Source organism: Aethalodelphis obliquidens, unplaced genomic scaffold (assembly GCF_003676395.1).
Source record: "Aethalodelphis obliquidens isolate GAN/ISIS:26980383/991018 unplaced genomic scaffold, ASM367639v1 scaffold21, whole genome shotgun sequence".
NCBI lineage: Eukaryota > Metazoa > Chordata > Mammalia > Artiodactyla > Delphinidae > Aethalodelphis > Aethalodelphis obliquidens.
Genome location: NW_020837965.1, coordinates 15,023,449 through 15,037,104, shown reverse-complemented (window position 1 = coordinate 15,037,104; position 13,656 = coordinate 15,023,449). Strand labels below are relative to the sequence as shown.

Here is a 13,656-nt window from a genome sequence, read left to right as displayed (position 1 = left end):
CTTGCTGCTACCGAGCGGCCAGTGTGGAGGGCCCAGAAACAGGATTCAGTGTTTGTTTGAGAAAGAGCACGCTTTATTGGCAAGAGAGCGCTGCACGCGAGCAACATACGAAGAGGGCTGGACAGGCATCCTACACATCACATTCCAAAGGTACTCGGGGTGCTGTGCTAGTGAAGATCAACCACAACATGGACTCCTGGGCAACTTCCCCAACCTCTCACCTCTGAGGGGGTCGACACACTTCCAACCTTTTCCTGGAAGGCAACTGTGGTCCACTAGAGATAGAGCCCCTCAGGGGTGCCTTCTTGTTTTTTATAAAGGACATTTTCTTTAGACTTTTTGAAGTCTTCATTTGTTACTTTCATCCTACGTTCCCTCAAGGCCATCAGACCAGCTTCCGTACAGATTGCCTGTAAGAAGGAACAGTGTGTTCAGAAAGTGAAATACTTTTTATGCTAACAACTCAGAGAGTGCTATTTTGAAATCTGGTGTAGGAACCCAACCTAAACACGAAGTTCTCAAACCATTTGGGAACGATTAGATTTTTTAAATGTTTTAAACATTCTAATTATTTCCTCAAAGGACCTGAAGTGGCTTAAACTGGGAATATTTCACTAAGGAAGAGGACTGGCTCAGGTTCCAACCCCCGCCGTGTGGCCTGGCAGGTCAGTAAGTTCTCACAGCCCTGCTTTCATTAAAGGCAGTAATCCTCCTAAGAAATAGATAAAATTATTCCAGAAATTTAGAGCCCACATAGAGTGTACATCCATTTCATTTACCTATAGTCAGAAGAGAACTTGTATTTTCTGGTTAAATATTTACAAGTTTTAGTACAGTACTTATTCTAATAAGAACCCAAGCAACATGATATGGTAAAAACACAATCCTGGCACTGAAGGTTCTATCTGGTTATGGCCTTTAGGATATTTATTTCAGATGGTTCAGAAGAGAGAGTGTTTCTGCATACAGAGAGAAGAAACAGGTAAAAGGGTAACATTTGGTAAATGGGGGTGATGAGTATGTGGGTGTTTTTGTTGCAACTTTTCTGAAGGCTTGAAATTTTTCTAAATAAAAAGTTGGTGCAGAATTTTAAGGTAATTTAAATTTTAAAAAGAGAGAGTTACTCCCCAACTGAGACACTAAACTAGTTCTATAGATGCCAGGGATACGCAGTTCAGTGCAGGCACCAGCGTGAAACAGCCTGTGTGTGCCGCCCCTACCTAACCATGGCATCAGCCCAGGTCCTCCCCCAGAAGGCAGGCTGTGGCCGTATGCAGTGCTGCCAGGCCTTGCTTTAAACTCCGGTCATCTGGGAAGACACGTCCCCACTCATACACACATATGATAAAACAAAGGGGCACAATCCAGCCCAGGTCCTCACCTTGATGTCGGCACCAGAGAGGTCATCTTTAGCCATGATCAAGTCATCCAGGGTTACGTCGTCTGCTAGTGTCATCCTGCTCGTGTGGATCTGAAAGATGCGCTTCTTCGTCTTTTCATCGGGCAAGGGGAACTCGATCTTCCTGTCGATGCGGCCTGTGGGTATAAAAGGTTTTCAGTCACACTCCTGGGGGCCCTGGGAGAGGCCTTAGTCTCCACACGAGTAGTCTCAGTCACATAGTGTCCTATGGAAGGAGGTCCAGCTCTTAAAAAGTGAACACTCATGTCTGTAGTTTGTAAATATCAACGTTTGAATTCATCTCATTTACAGAATCCTCTCTGCTCTGGTACTTTGAGAAACAAACGAAAGGAGAGATTCCTAAATGGCACAGTTAGTGGAAAAGGACAGATCAATCATGTTAAAAACATTACAAAAGACAGTAAAATTAGCTACTGCTGCTTTTGGTACTACCTGAATGTAAAAAATGGACCTGAGCTGTCATATTTCTTCAAAAAAAAAAAAAAAAAGGCGTCTCGAGGCTAAAAGGGCCAAGCTACACAGACTACATCACGATTATCTCAAGGGAACACAGTTTTGGTGAATTATTCTAAGTTTCCAGGCAGTATTTGCCTTACACGTATCATTTATATTCTCCCCAAAGTGCTCCTAAGAAATACAAATCCACATAGGACCTTCATTCTCCACAATGAAACCAAAGCAAATGTGACCTGGTCTGATAAGTGCTGGGTCCAAAGTCTCTATCCGGTTTGTGGCCATGATGACTTTCACGTCTCCCCTTGAATCAAACCCATCCAACTGGTTCAACAGTTCCAACATTGTTCGCTGAATTTCTCTCTCACCACCGGAATTTGAGTCATACCTTTGGAAAAGAAGTGAGGGAGAAGTGAAGACCCAACTGATCTCCTGTTAAAGGGGATTACAAAACACAGCTCTGTCTCAGCCTATATGTCACACCCTCCCAAAGCCCAAGATAAACAACACATTATTTTCTTCGTAGCGGTTTTCATGCCTGAAATTATGTGATTTATTCAGTCTCCACAATTGAGCTCCTCAAGGGCAGAGACTCATCCTCATGGCTGTCTCTCCAGAGTCAGGATGGTGCCATGCTCAGAGCGGGTGCTCAAGGCATGGCTACTGACCAGTCAACTGCCGGGTAGTTGTTACCTGGCACGTGGGAGAGCAGAGCCTAAAGAATCCATGGAAGCGACCCAGTACGGACTGTGGCAAACCAACATGCAGGCCACGTAGGGAGTGCCCAGCGGTCGGGCGTTCTCAGAGACGGACCATATGGTTTTTACCTCTAAATAACACAAAAGAGGTAAGAGAAAGTCTACCTTTTCGTCCCAATAGCATCAATTTCATCAATAAACACGATGGACGGTGCATGTTCTTCAGCAACTCGAAACAGTTCCCGAACAAGTTTGGGCCCATCACCTAGGTACTTCTGAATAAGTTCAGAGCCAACGACTCTCAAGAAAGTGGCCGAGGTTTGGTTTGCTACTGCTTTGGCTAGTAAGGTTTTACCTGTTTTAGATTGAAAGAGAAAAAAGGGGAAAAAAACTCAAGTGCTGTTTTAACTTTAAAACCCTTAAAAAGACATAAAGAATGGGAGGATCCCTCTGTGAAAAGCATTCTGTTCTCCAAAGCAGACAAGAGGAAATTCAAAAAAACCTAAAAAACATATTTTGATTATTTTTAACCATCTTCCTAAATTCATCAGGATAATGTCAGAAAATACTTTTTACTGCAAAGTTGCATGTAACATTAACCTGACCTATGCAACCAGGGTTAGAGAACCAAACTCAACTCCTACAAAACCATCAGTGATGAAAAAAAGGCCCGGGAGCCCTAGGTTTGACCGAAGGACACACAGTGTCCCTGAGCAGGGCCTGCAGTGCCCTGGGGCTTCCTGAAGACGGTGCTGTGGGCTTGCCCCAAGGCTCAGTCAGCTGAGCCAAGACCAGCTCCTGATGAAGCCCACAGCTGTGAGCTGCTGAAAGCTCAAGAGACTTTTCTCTTTGTGGTGTGCCCTTATGGGACGTTCCTCACTGATCTCAGGGAAGACCTGACATTTCCAACCCTGCTTTGTTCCCTGATATTCCTCCTTCAGATCAAGAACAAGAGTAAGCAAAGAGTACCAACTTGAGAACTTTCGAGCTCAAGACCATGGCCCCTTTGATGGTGAGGGCTGGGCAGTCACCTCAGGACACAGAGGCAGTTAGAGGCAGAGCTGGCAGAGGACCACCCTCAGGCCTGTAAGGGGAGGGGAGGAGGCCGGCAGGCCAGTGAGTGAGTGACAAAAGATTTCGTGCAAGCGGAAAGGAGGACAGGGAGTTAAGCTCAGCAACAAGACGGGGCAATGGCGTTCCCTCAGCCGGGCAGTCAGAGTGGCAGGTTCAAATGCCTATTAGAGGGCTGGACTGCTTCCTGAGAGCATCATTTAAGGATGGCTGACAGAAGACCAAAAGGACCTTCTAAGTGGATGGGATCTTACAGTCCAGAAGCAGCCAGGTTCAGCTGCCGGGATGTTCAATGGCCAGAGGGATCCCTGAACCAGTCTTCTCTTCTTCCCGATAGGGCTGACACCCGGTACTCCACTCCAGCCCTTGTCAGCACATGTGCCCCAAAGAAGGCTCACGGCTGCGGGTCAGAACGCCTGTGTTCCAGCTCCAGCCCTGGTACCAGCTCAATTCCCAGAGCTAATGGGGCCTTGGGCTAGTCGCTGGCCTCTCTGAAACTCACTTCCCTGGGCTATAAAATGACAGGCTACAGTAGCTCCCTGCCTCAGGGTGCAGCTGGCTCCCTGTCCCTCCAGCGTGGGCAATCCTCAGTACAGACCCTCTTGGCAACATGGCTTCAGTTCACTCAATCAAATAACCTCTCTTCCTTCGGAATTTACATAGCAATGACTATACAACTTACTCAGGGCAGCTTACTGCATAATGAACCAGATACGTATATGCATTTTTATCTTTATCCATTTATTCATCCAATGGTAGACTCATTCAGTACCAATGGACCAGGAGGATGAACCTAATATGAACAGCACAGGATAGCTTTTAAAACAGTGGTCCTCCACCAAGGTGCTGATGCTTGGCCACACTCCAGATGAACAGATCAGAATCTTCAGGGATGGGAGCAGCCATCAGTATTTTTTAAAGCTCCCAAGGTGATTCCAACGTACAACCAAAGTTGAGCACCCTGTTTATTTTTATTTTTTCTTACAAAATATTTTCAACAGACTCACATTACTCTTTAAAATATTTAAAGGCATTATGTTTTACAACATATAAATCTAGCACATTTGAGCATACAACAGGTGCGCTGGGGAACTGGAAATGCATTCACATCAAGCAGGCATTTGGGGGGGGTGCCTACTGGTGTTTATCTTCTGTTGTAATTCCTACTATTGTTTTTAACACATTAACTCTGTTAAGTCTACAATTACAAGCCTAAGATAGTTCAGTTTCTTAGTACACCTATTATACAGAAATATATACTTTCATGCAATAGGTATGTTTCCAGAGGAGCTGCTTATTCAGAAATGTCCAAAATGCTGCTTAGAGCACATTTTCAAACTAAGGAAGTGTGGCATCCTCACTCGTGCTGCTGCTCAAGAGACGAGCTCAGTGCCTGGAAAGTGACCAACACAGAGCACACATACCTGTGCCAGGTGGACCATACAGAATGACCCCCTTAGGGGGCTTTATACCCATCTCTTCATAATATTCAGGATGAGTGAGTGGAAGCTCCACAGATTCCTAAAGAAAACAGACACTTGGTAAAAATAAAAGGCTTTCTTACTGAAATTTATCAGATTCATTCACTGACATCATGGGTACATCTCACTTTCAACAAAAATAAGCTAAAATTTCAATTATTCTTGTTAGAGAGAACGTTTGACTTCCACCAGCAGCAAGGACACATTGAAGAGGACCTCTGTCCTACCTGAGCTCCCAGCACTGATCCCCTCTTCCTAATAGCACCCAATTTCCCTTTCATTTCCCAGTAAAAGTCAACCTTGAGTAACATTTAAGCCCTTCCTGAGCAAAAGAAACTTAAAGCTAAAATTCACCCTTTTCAATGAAACTGCAGGCAGGAGCTGGCAAGATTTTCTGTTGTGACCACCAAGGGACATGATGGCTATTTCCCAGCTGTCTGAGAGTCACCAGTGGAGATCTGTGATCACTCTGAATGACCTCCCTGCAGATGAAAGAACCTGCAGAGGGCTGGCCCACCACATGCCCCTGACCCCAGGACCCTGGCAGGAGCTGGGGTTAACGTTCTAGACGCCAGCACTGTGCAAGTGTGTGCCACTCACCCTACCCCCAGACATCACTGGAGGTTTCTGGATAGCCACAGCTGAAGTCAGTACAATTGGAAACATGTTCACACAGATAATTATTAAACATTACATGTAAAAATTATTACACTGCTGCTGCCGCAAGAACTATCATACAATTTATACTTACTTCTATCACCTAACTCAGTATTAACAACACAAAACACCACCACTAGTAAGGTCTGAGTCAGCTACTGGTCTGATCAATAAAGAAAAAATAAAACACGCAAAACAACTCCAAGCACCGTAAATGAGACAGCAGTAAGAAACCAAAGGTCTAAAATCCCAGAGCTCAGGACTTCTCTGGTGGTCCAGTGGTTAAGACTCCAAGCTCCCAATGCAGGGGGCCCAGGTTCAATCCCTGGTCAGGGAACTAGATCCCACATGCATGCTGCAACTAAAGAGCCCGCATGCCACAACTAAGACCTGGAGCAGCCAAGTAAATATTTTTAAATAAATAAATAAATACATAATAAAACCCCAGAGCTGGTTCCTTGACATACCTTAATTTCCTGGATTTGGTTGTCTAAGCCCCCAATATCAGCATATGTCTCCTGGGGGGCCTTTTCCACCTTCATCACTGTGACCAAGGGATCCGTGTCATCCATCAGCACCCCTATCACAGCATGCACCTAACAGGGAACATTAAGCTTTAACACAGGCATGTAAGGTTCACACAATCCACTTACAATGAAATGGCAATCACAGAATTTTCTCTACCCTTTGGAGTGCTCTGGTGATCTACTTCCACGGGACAGGTGGACGGATCTGCAAGCAAGAAGCAAGCACTCCGATGGGCTTTCTTAGGCTATCAACTTACCTTGTGGTTGAGCAGGACCGAGCAGCCCGGTTCCAGCAGATCCTTGTCTACAAATGAAAGAATGCTGACATAGTGTTCTGAGCCCACAGACGTAGACACGATGGCATGATTGTCATCAATGATCTCTTCCAAGGTTCCTACCGACATTGGGGTCCCCCTCAGATCATCCACCTTTGATCTTTCCTCCTACATAAGAGTAGGCCAAGAAGGAAAAGCAGATTAGACCTAAAAAGTAGACGATGCTGACAGTTCACGAGATTCACAAAGCAGTTGGTACTTTTCAAAGGCAGCTAAGGATTTCCCTGGTAGCGCAGTGGTTAAGAATCCGCCTACCAATGCAGGGGCACGGGTTCGAGCCCTGGTCTGGGAAGATCCCACATGCTGTGGAGCAACTAAGCCCGTGTGCCACAACTACCGAGCCTGCACTCTAGAGCCCGAGAGCCACAACTACTGAGCCCACGTGCCACAACTGCTGATGCCTGTGCGCCCGGAGCCCATGCTCTGCAACAAGAAAAGCCACCGCCATGAGAAGCCCCTGCACCGCAACAAAGATTAGCCCCTGCTTGCCGCAACTAGAGAAAGCCCGCGCACAGCAACGAAGACCCAATGGGGAGGACCCAACGCAGCCACCAATCAATCAATCGATGAATAAATTTAAAATAAAATTTTTTTTAAAAAGGCAGTTAAATAATAATTCATTAAAGGCAGAAAATGAATTTCATTTATTCATTAACAGTTTTAAGTTCTAAGTAGAATTCAATTGGTAAAAAAAACAAGTTACAGTAATTTCTCAATTTACCTCTTGCTTTTCTTCTAAAGGCTTCATTTGTTCCTGATTTCTAATGAATTCTTCCTCCATGAGAAGATAGTCTTTAATTCTCTCTAACTTCAATAATTTTAACCGGCACTGAGTGTGAGGTGTCACTGTAATTAAAAAAGAAAGTTTTATTATACTTGGAGCTTGAAGTTTGCAATTAATTCGGTTCATCCTTAAGAACAAAAAGAAGTTAACACTTAAACTTAGTTTAGTTGGACAGACACTGAAAAATTCAAAGTTTGGTGACCCGAAGTAAGCAGGTGCCTAAATGCAAAGGGGAGAGGGATTTTATGTATTGGGCTGGCCTAAAAGTTCATTCGGGTTTTTCTGTAAGATGTTACAGAAAAACCCGAACGAACTTTCTGGCCAACCCAATAATAATGGGGATGAGGCCTATGACCAAACAGATAATATAAATGACATGTGGTAACTGTCTACAAAGAAGAAAAAACTCATTGACCAAAAAGATAGTTTGCTTTGGTTTATTACTCCCCACAGGTGCTAATAAAGATAGCTGCAGGTGCTGTTCAGTCAGTATAGGTTGTTGCACCCTAGCTGTAACACATACGTTCATTTATAGGAGGATTAGGAAATACTGGGGATATTAACATACGTGCAAATATTTTTTTCCACACTCGTATGTTGTTTCTTTTGGCCTAAAGTCTCGTGCTACATAGGACTTTTAACATTTATATAGACAACTTTTCTTTTGTAGTTTCTGGGTTTCTTGGCTTCTTCAAAAGGTCTCTCCTCCCCTAAGGTTAAATGTATTCCTGAATTTTCATTTATTTACTTATTTACATATGTATATCTAACTCATCTGGCAAAGAGCAAGGGGTCTAATTTCATTTTCTCTCAATAACAAATAAAAGATGCCAGCCATTTATATTAAATAACCCATCCTCTTCCACAGAACAGAAATGTCACCTTTACCACATAATAGTTATCCATAACTTGACTCTGTTTTTGAATTTTATATGCTTTTCTGGGGATCTGATGATCTGTTCTTTATCAATACCATATTGATTCACTACGGTAGGTTAATGGCACATTTTTTTACTGTCTGGCTCTATTATTAACCAAGCAATATTTTAAAAATTATTTTATTGCATCTAAGCAGGAATAGACTTGTTTAGATGATAGATGAGGATGGCAGAGGTATTTGAGCTGAAGCCTGAAGGGATGAGAAGCAGGCAGCCACGGGAAGGACTGGGGGAAGAACATTTTTAAGCAGAGGGAAGCAAAGGCCCTGATGCAGGAGATTCAAAGGACATGAGGCAGGGCAGTGTGAAGAACGACACACAAGGGGAGTGCAAGAGGCTGAGGATGGAGCAGTGGGCTGGGTGAGGTCACCTGATTGAGTTTTATTCCTTGCTTGGTAGGAAGACATTGAAAAATTTTATGTTCAGGCATCGCATGCTGTGAGTTCCAATACACTAAATTCCATTTCTTCATGAAATAAGTGTATCTTATCTCTAAGGTAACCAAGCTCAACCTGAGTTTTCTAATCTAACCCCGTGCTCTAATACACTAGAGGAGCTGGTTATTTAGAGGAAATTAATGGAATTTCTTAAAATGAATAACAGTCGTATCCTGTGTATACTGTTAAAACCAAAATACAGCTTTTATTCCAACCTAGAGAATGCCCCACAAAGTCACAGACCTAGAGCTTCAACCACACCCTATTTCCTGTCTCCACATTCAGACCTCTAAGCTACACACACAGAGATAGTCCCCCTAGGAATCGGAACCATGTCATTACCCAGGGGCAGTTTGCTGGCAGCATCTGGTCCCTTTGTTTTCTTCTTCTTTTTCCCCACTCTAGTTGGTACAGGAGGTTCATATTTCTTTTTCTTGTCCTTGAGTTTTTAGAATAGTAAGGAAAAAAAATCACACAGAAATCATATTAAAACACAAACTTACTTATGCGGGACCATCATCTATTTTCAGGTAATACAATTTTCCTCATCTTTTAGGATGTTATTAAAGACTGTCCTAAAAAAACCCCAAAATCTGTTTTTACATTCTACAATGTTAATATGTGAATGTAACTGATCTTTCTTTATTATAATACACACTGACAGATCATTCAATAAGGAACAGAAGTCAGAATTCAGAATAATATGCCAGAAGTCTGAGGTGAAATGATTTGACACAAGTCTTCACACCTAAGGATATTAAACACTAAAATCACAGGCAATTTATTCTAACACTTCTGTAACGTTATTAATTTTACACCTTTAAAAATCATTAATTCATAAATACCTACGTGACGGTCAATAATCTTTTGTAAAACACGAAAAGGGTATTGTATCTGTAGGCTAGGCTGGTTAAATGAAGAGATAATTTATTTTGCATTTTAAAATTCGTGAATCCCCAAAGAACTTCTCAGCTGAGATCTGACATTTTCCGCAATTTACTCACATGACAGACATATCTGGCTTCTTATTTATTTACCTTGTCATCCTTCTTTCCACCTCCAGGACCATGACCACCACTCTGACTCTGACCCTGAAAAAAAGAAAAAAATTAAGACAGAGGTATAAATTCAGAATATGATCACTTCAAAAAACCCTTCTTATTCTCCTGCGATTCTAAGACACCAACACTTCCCCACATTTTAATATTTCTGAACTCAAGATATACCCTGCAGTCAACGTGTACATTTAATGTGGCAGAATTTCTTTTTCCTGGAAAGCTGTTAGATCAATGGTGCACCTTGCCACAGACTGCATCTTAAATCAAGGACAACTCTATTAAGAAACAGATATAACTAATGTGTCATTATGAGACTAAGATCTTAAGACCACCCTTTCTTGAGGGGAAGGTATAGAGCCTGACACTCTCTAATATAAAACTACCTGGCTGAGGCCACCAAGAGCGTATTTCATGAAGTTGGGCCATGAAAGCTAAATCATTTAACCTACTCAACAATCACCTGTCAGTCACTTACTCCTTACTAGCATCACGCCAAGATCCAGGAGACTTTCCTTTCAATGGCAGCCTAAATACCTCCCATCCCTAAAGCCTGGAGCGCTCGGGCAGGTCCTTCTTCCCAATCTAAAATGTTGAATCACCTTAAGCTATCAAGAACTTAGTGTATTAATAAGTTCAGTGGGATTTCTGACTTTAAAACAGACCCTTCAGTTACAGGACAATGTTTCACACAGAGCAGTGTCTCAGAAATGACGGCATTTGAAATGAGCAATAGTGAATTTACTTGACTAGAGGGGCCCTCTGTCCCCTCAAATCACTTCCTCTAAATTAACACAGCACCAGCTTCATTATCAGGACGAAACAACCCTCTCATCGTTACCTGAAAGAGTTAAAGTCAAATCTATTTCCCAACATGCAGGATTCTTAAAACTTTGCACTTGATTCTGAAGAAGGTAATTCAAGGCTCTGAGAAGTTTTGGGAAATAGAATTAGTTTTACTGCATTAAGCCGTCCAAATTGCAGGCCTTTCACCATCAATTACACCCTAAGGAAGTGTGCTGTTGGCTGGGGCAGCTGTCTGAGATGTTTACGATGCGCCTAAGTCTGTACTAGACGTTCTCCTTCACTACCGCATTAATCCCGGACAATCCTTCAAGGTAGGGTTCATTACTACTACTTTCTAGATGAGGAACTGCAACAAGCCTAAGAACATGGGCTAAGGAAATAAATGTATCCAGGTTTGAATTCCGACTTCATTCCTAATAGGCTATGTGACCTCAGGTAAGTCAAGCCACCTCTCTGAGCCTTGGTTTCCTTAACTGGAAAGTGGGGATAGTATTAGCTCCTATTTGTTGCTGAAAATGAAGTAATGCACGTAAAACACTTCAAATTTGCATGACTCATAGTACCTACTCAATACAATATCATTGGTGAATAAGAAATGTCAGGGTCAGGATTTTGTCAGTCTGGTTATAAAGTCTGGGCTCTGAAACAAATCCACTCTGGTTCAGTTCTTCACTCTCTCTTCTGTCCACACCCTGTCTCTGTTTTGTCCAGGCCATCATATCTTATTTGGGCTCTAGTCTCCCAGCTCAGATTCCCAGGTCCAGTTTCTTCCCTCACCAATCCAATTATTACCGCCTACAGCAAAGAGCCGATCCTTCAAATCTCCTCAAAAACCTTCAACTGCTCCCTAACATTTAGAGTGTAATGTCCAAACTCTTTAGCTTGGCATAACTGGCCCTTGCCAAACTGGCTGCAACCAACTTTCCCCAGGTTCATCTACCTTTCCCATGATCCTACAAGTCTGGCCCCACTGGAGGACGTTTTCCTGAGTCGGTCCCGAACTTCTTCATGTCTGGGCCATTTACATGATGTTTCTCAGCCTCAAATAATAACAAGTATATGCATCACACTATGTGCCAAGCAGCGTGCTAAACATTCTCAAGGTATCATCTCGTTTTATTCTTAGACGCTATGAGGTTGGCACCATCAATACCCCTAGTTTACAGATAAGGAAACGAAGGCTTAGAGAGGTTAAGTGACTTGCCTGTTGTCACAAAGCTGTCAGAGAGGCAGCCAGGAATCACACTCAGGTCCACGGGACACCAATACCTGTGTTTCTCTACTGCCTGAGTAACTAGTACCTCATAGCAAAGACCCCCAGGGTTTGTGTTCTAGCACAGCCGCTTACCCTGTCTCAGTTTCCTCCTTGGTAAACTGAGGATAATAATAATTACCTCAAGGGACGGTTGAGAAGAATAATGACCAAATGCTGGAAAAGTACCTGCCACGTGTTTATCATACCCAGAATACTGCTACCCCGAAGTCCTTCTAAGACCTGTAAGACTGTGGTCGGGACTTCCTGCTGTTCACGATACAGGCCAAACACATTCCCATCTCAGGCCCTTTGCACTTGCTGTTGCTTCTGCCTGGACCAGTTTCCTTCAGGTATCTGCATAGGCTACTCTCTCATTTCATTTAGATCTCTGCTCAAATCTCACCTCCTCATCGGGACTCGCTGACATGCTATGTAAAACAGCTACCCCTCCCCATCCTACCCCCTTCTGCAGAACAGCCCTAAGCGACGGCCACCCGCCCCGACGTCATATCACATACCCCTTCCTCTATTTTTTGTCTGTCTTCTTGAGAATGTAAGCTCCAAGAGGCAGAGACTAGGTCAGTCATGCTCACCCCCTGTATCCCCAGCGCCTAGAGCAGAGCCTGGGCCCTCCCTCCGCCAAAGTGCAGCATCAATCCGCGAACTAATAAATGCTAGCTGCTTTTATTATTACTAGCGCACCACGGGACCTTTCCCTCCAAGGTCCACCTGTTAGAAAGGCATCTTAAGGCCTCCGTCAAATGCCTCCAACTCCGGGCGGTCTCCCACGACTCGCTCTCCTTCCTCAGCTGGAGAGAATCCCTCCCTCCGCTCAAGCCGCACATCCCTCCACTTGCGCGGCTCCGAAAGCCCCCGTCCCAGTTACTCGAGCAGGCTCCCGCCGAAACACCCCGCGCCGGTTGGCAGAGCCCTGGCCGGCGGAGGAGTGAGGCCGGGCCACCTGAGCCGCTCCGCCGCCCCCGCGGCCCGCCTGGGGGACCCTCCATGCCGAGCCCCGGCCCCGGGGCCCCGGGATAAGGCCCGCCCCAGGAGACCGGGCCGGCGGGTGGACCGAGTGCCTCCGGCAGCCGCCTCGACCCCGTCGCACCGCCACTACCAGCCGAAACCCTTAGTCACTCACCATCTTGCTTCGGCCGCTCGAGCCGCCGCTGCCGGAAGTGCACCGCCTCGGCGGCCCGTCGGAGGCGGAAGTTGACGAGGGACTCCACGGAGGCCGATAGGAACCAAATCCCGCACGCACCAATGAGCTCTCAAGTCTTGTGCGAGCGGGTGGGCAATGATGCGCTAACTTACAAGCGAGATTTGAGCCTTATAAATATTTAACTTGAAAAAAAATTTAAATCGCAGTTATTAGGTTATTGTCAACAACTTAAGACAATGACCTCGACTGTCACACTAAGACAATTGTGAAAATATAATTTTTTTTAATATGCAAAAATCAAGCTGGGAAGACCTTTACCTACTTCTCCAAGAACTGGACTGGCATTTGGAACTGAGAAGTTAACATATACTTTTGCACCAACATTTAAGCTCTGATTTGGTCTCTGGAATTAATCTGCTCATCTGTCTCATGAATCATCTAAATCTTTTTTTTTTTTTGATGACTTGTGATGATGCCAAATGTTGTCTTAAAAGTCCTCATCTTGCACCCAGTTTGTAAAGTTCATCATTTATTACATCCAGCAGAACATCAGAAAGATGGCAAGCATCCTTTTGG

The 13,656-nt window shown here is 44.2% G+C and overlaps 1 protein-coding gene across 2 annotated transcripts; it reads right to left on the bottom strand.

The window, feature by feature from the left end:
- Window positions 1-51: 51 nt before the first annotated feature.
- Window positions 52-13,106, bottom strand: PSMC1 (proteasome 26S subunit, ATPase 1). 2 transcript variants are annotated; one of them, XM_027120316.1, is made up of 11 exons: window positions 13,060-13,106; window positions 9,839-9,892; window positions 9,144-9,240; window positions 7,364-7,488; window positions 6,565-6,750; window positions 6,248-6,376; window positions 5,067-5,163; window positions 2,737-2,926; window positions 2,110-2,261; window positions 1,382-1,536; window positions 52-410 (listed from the first exon to the last, which is right to left on the bottom strand). In XM_027120316.1, exons 1-11 carry the CDS (start codon window positions 13,060-13,062, stop codon window positions 276-278), a joined length of 1,323 nt encoding a protein of 440 aa, XP_026976117.1. In that variant the 5' UTR covers window positions 13,063-13,106; the 3' UTR covers window positions 52-275. The 2 variants fall into 2 exon arrangements, with proteins under 2 accessions (XP_026976117.1, XP_026976118.1); XM_027120317.1 differs by lacking the exon at window positions 13,060-13,106 and adding an exon at window positions 11,868-11,944.
- Window positions 13,107-13,656: the final 550 nt, after the last annotated feature.

Bases quoted from the DNA above. Each gene is read 5' to 3' on its own strand.
- PSMC1 (XM_027120316.1), bottom strand. The intron at 5,164-6,247 runs GTATGTCAAGGA...TGTTTTCTTTAG, and splicing joins ACCAAATCCAGGAAATTAAG to GAATCTGTGGAGCTTCCACT. The intron at 1,537-2,109 runs GTCACATTTGCT...TTATACCCACAG, and splicing joins CCCAGCACTTATCAGACCAG to GCCGCATCGACAGGAAGATC.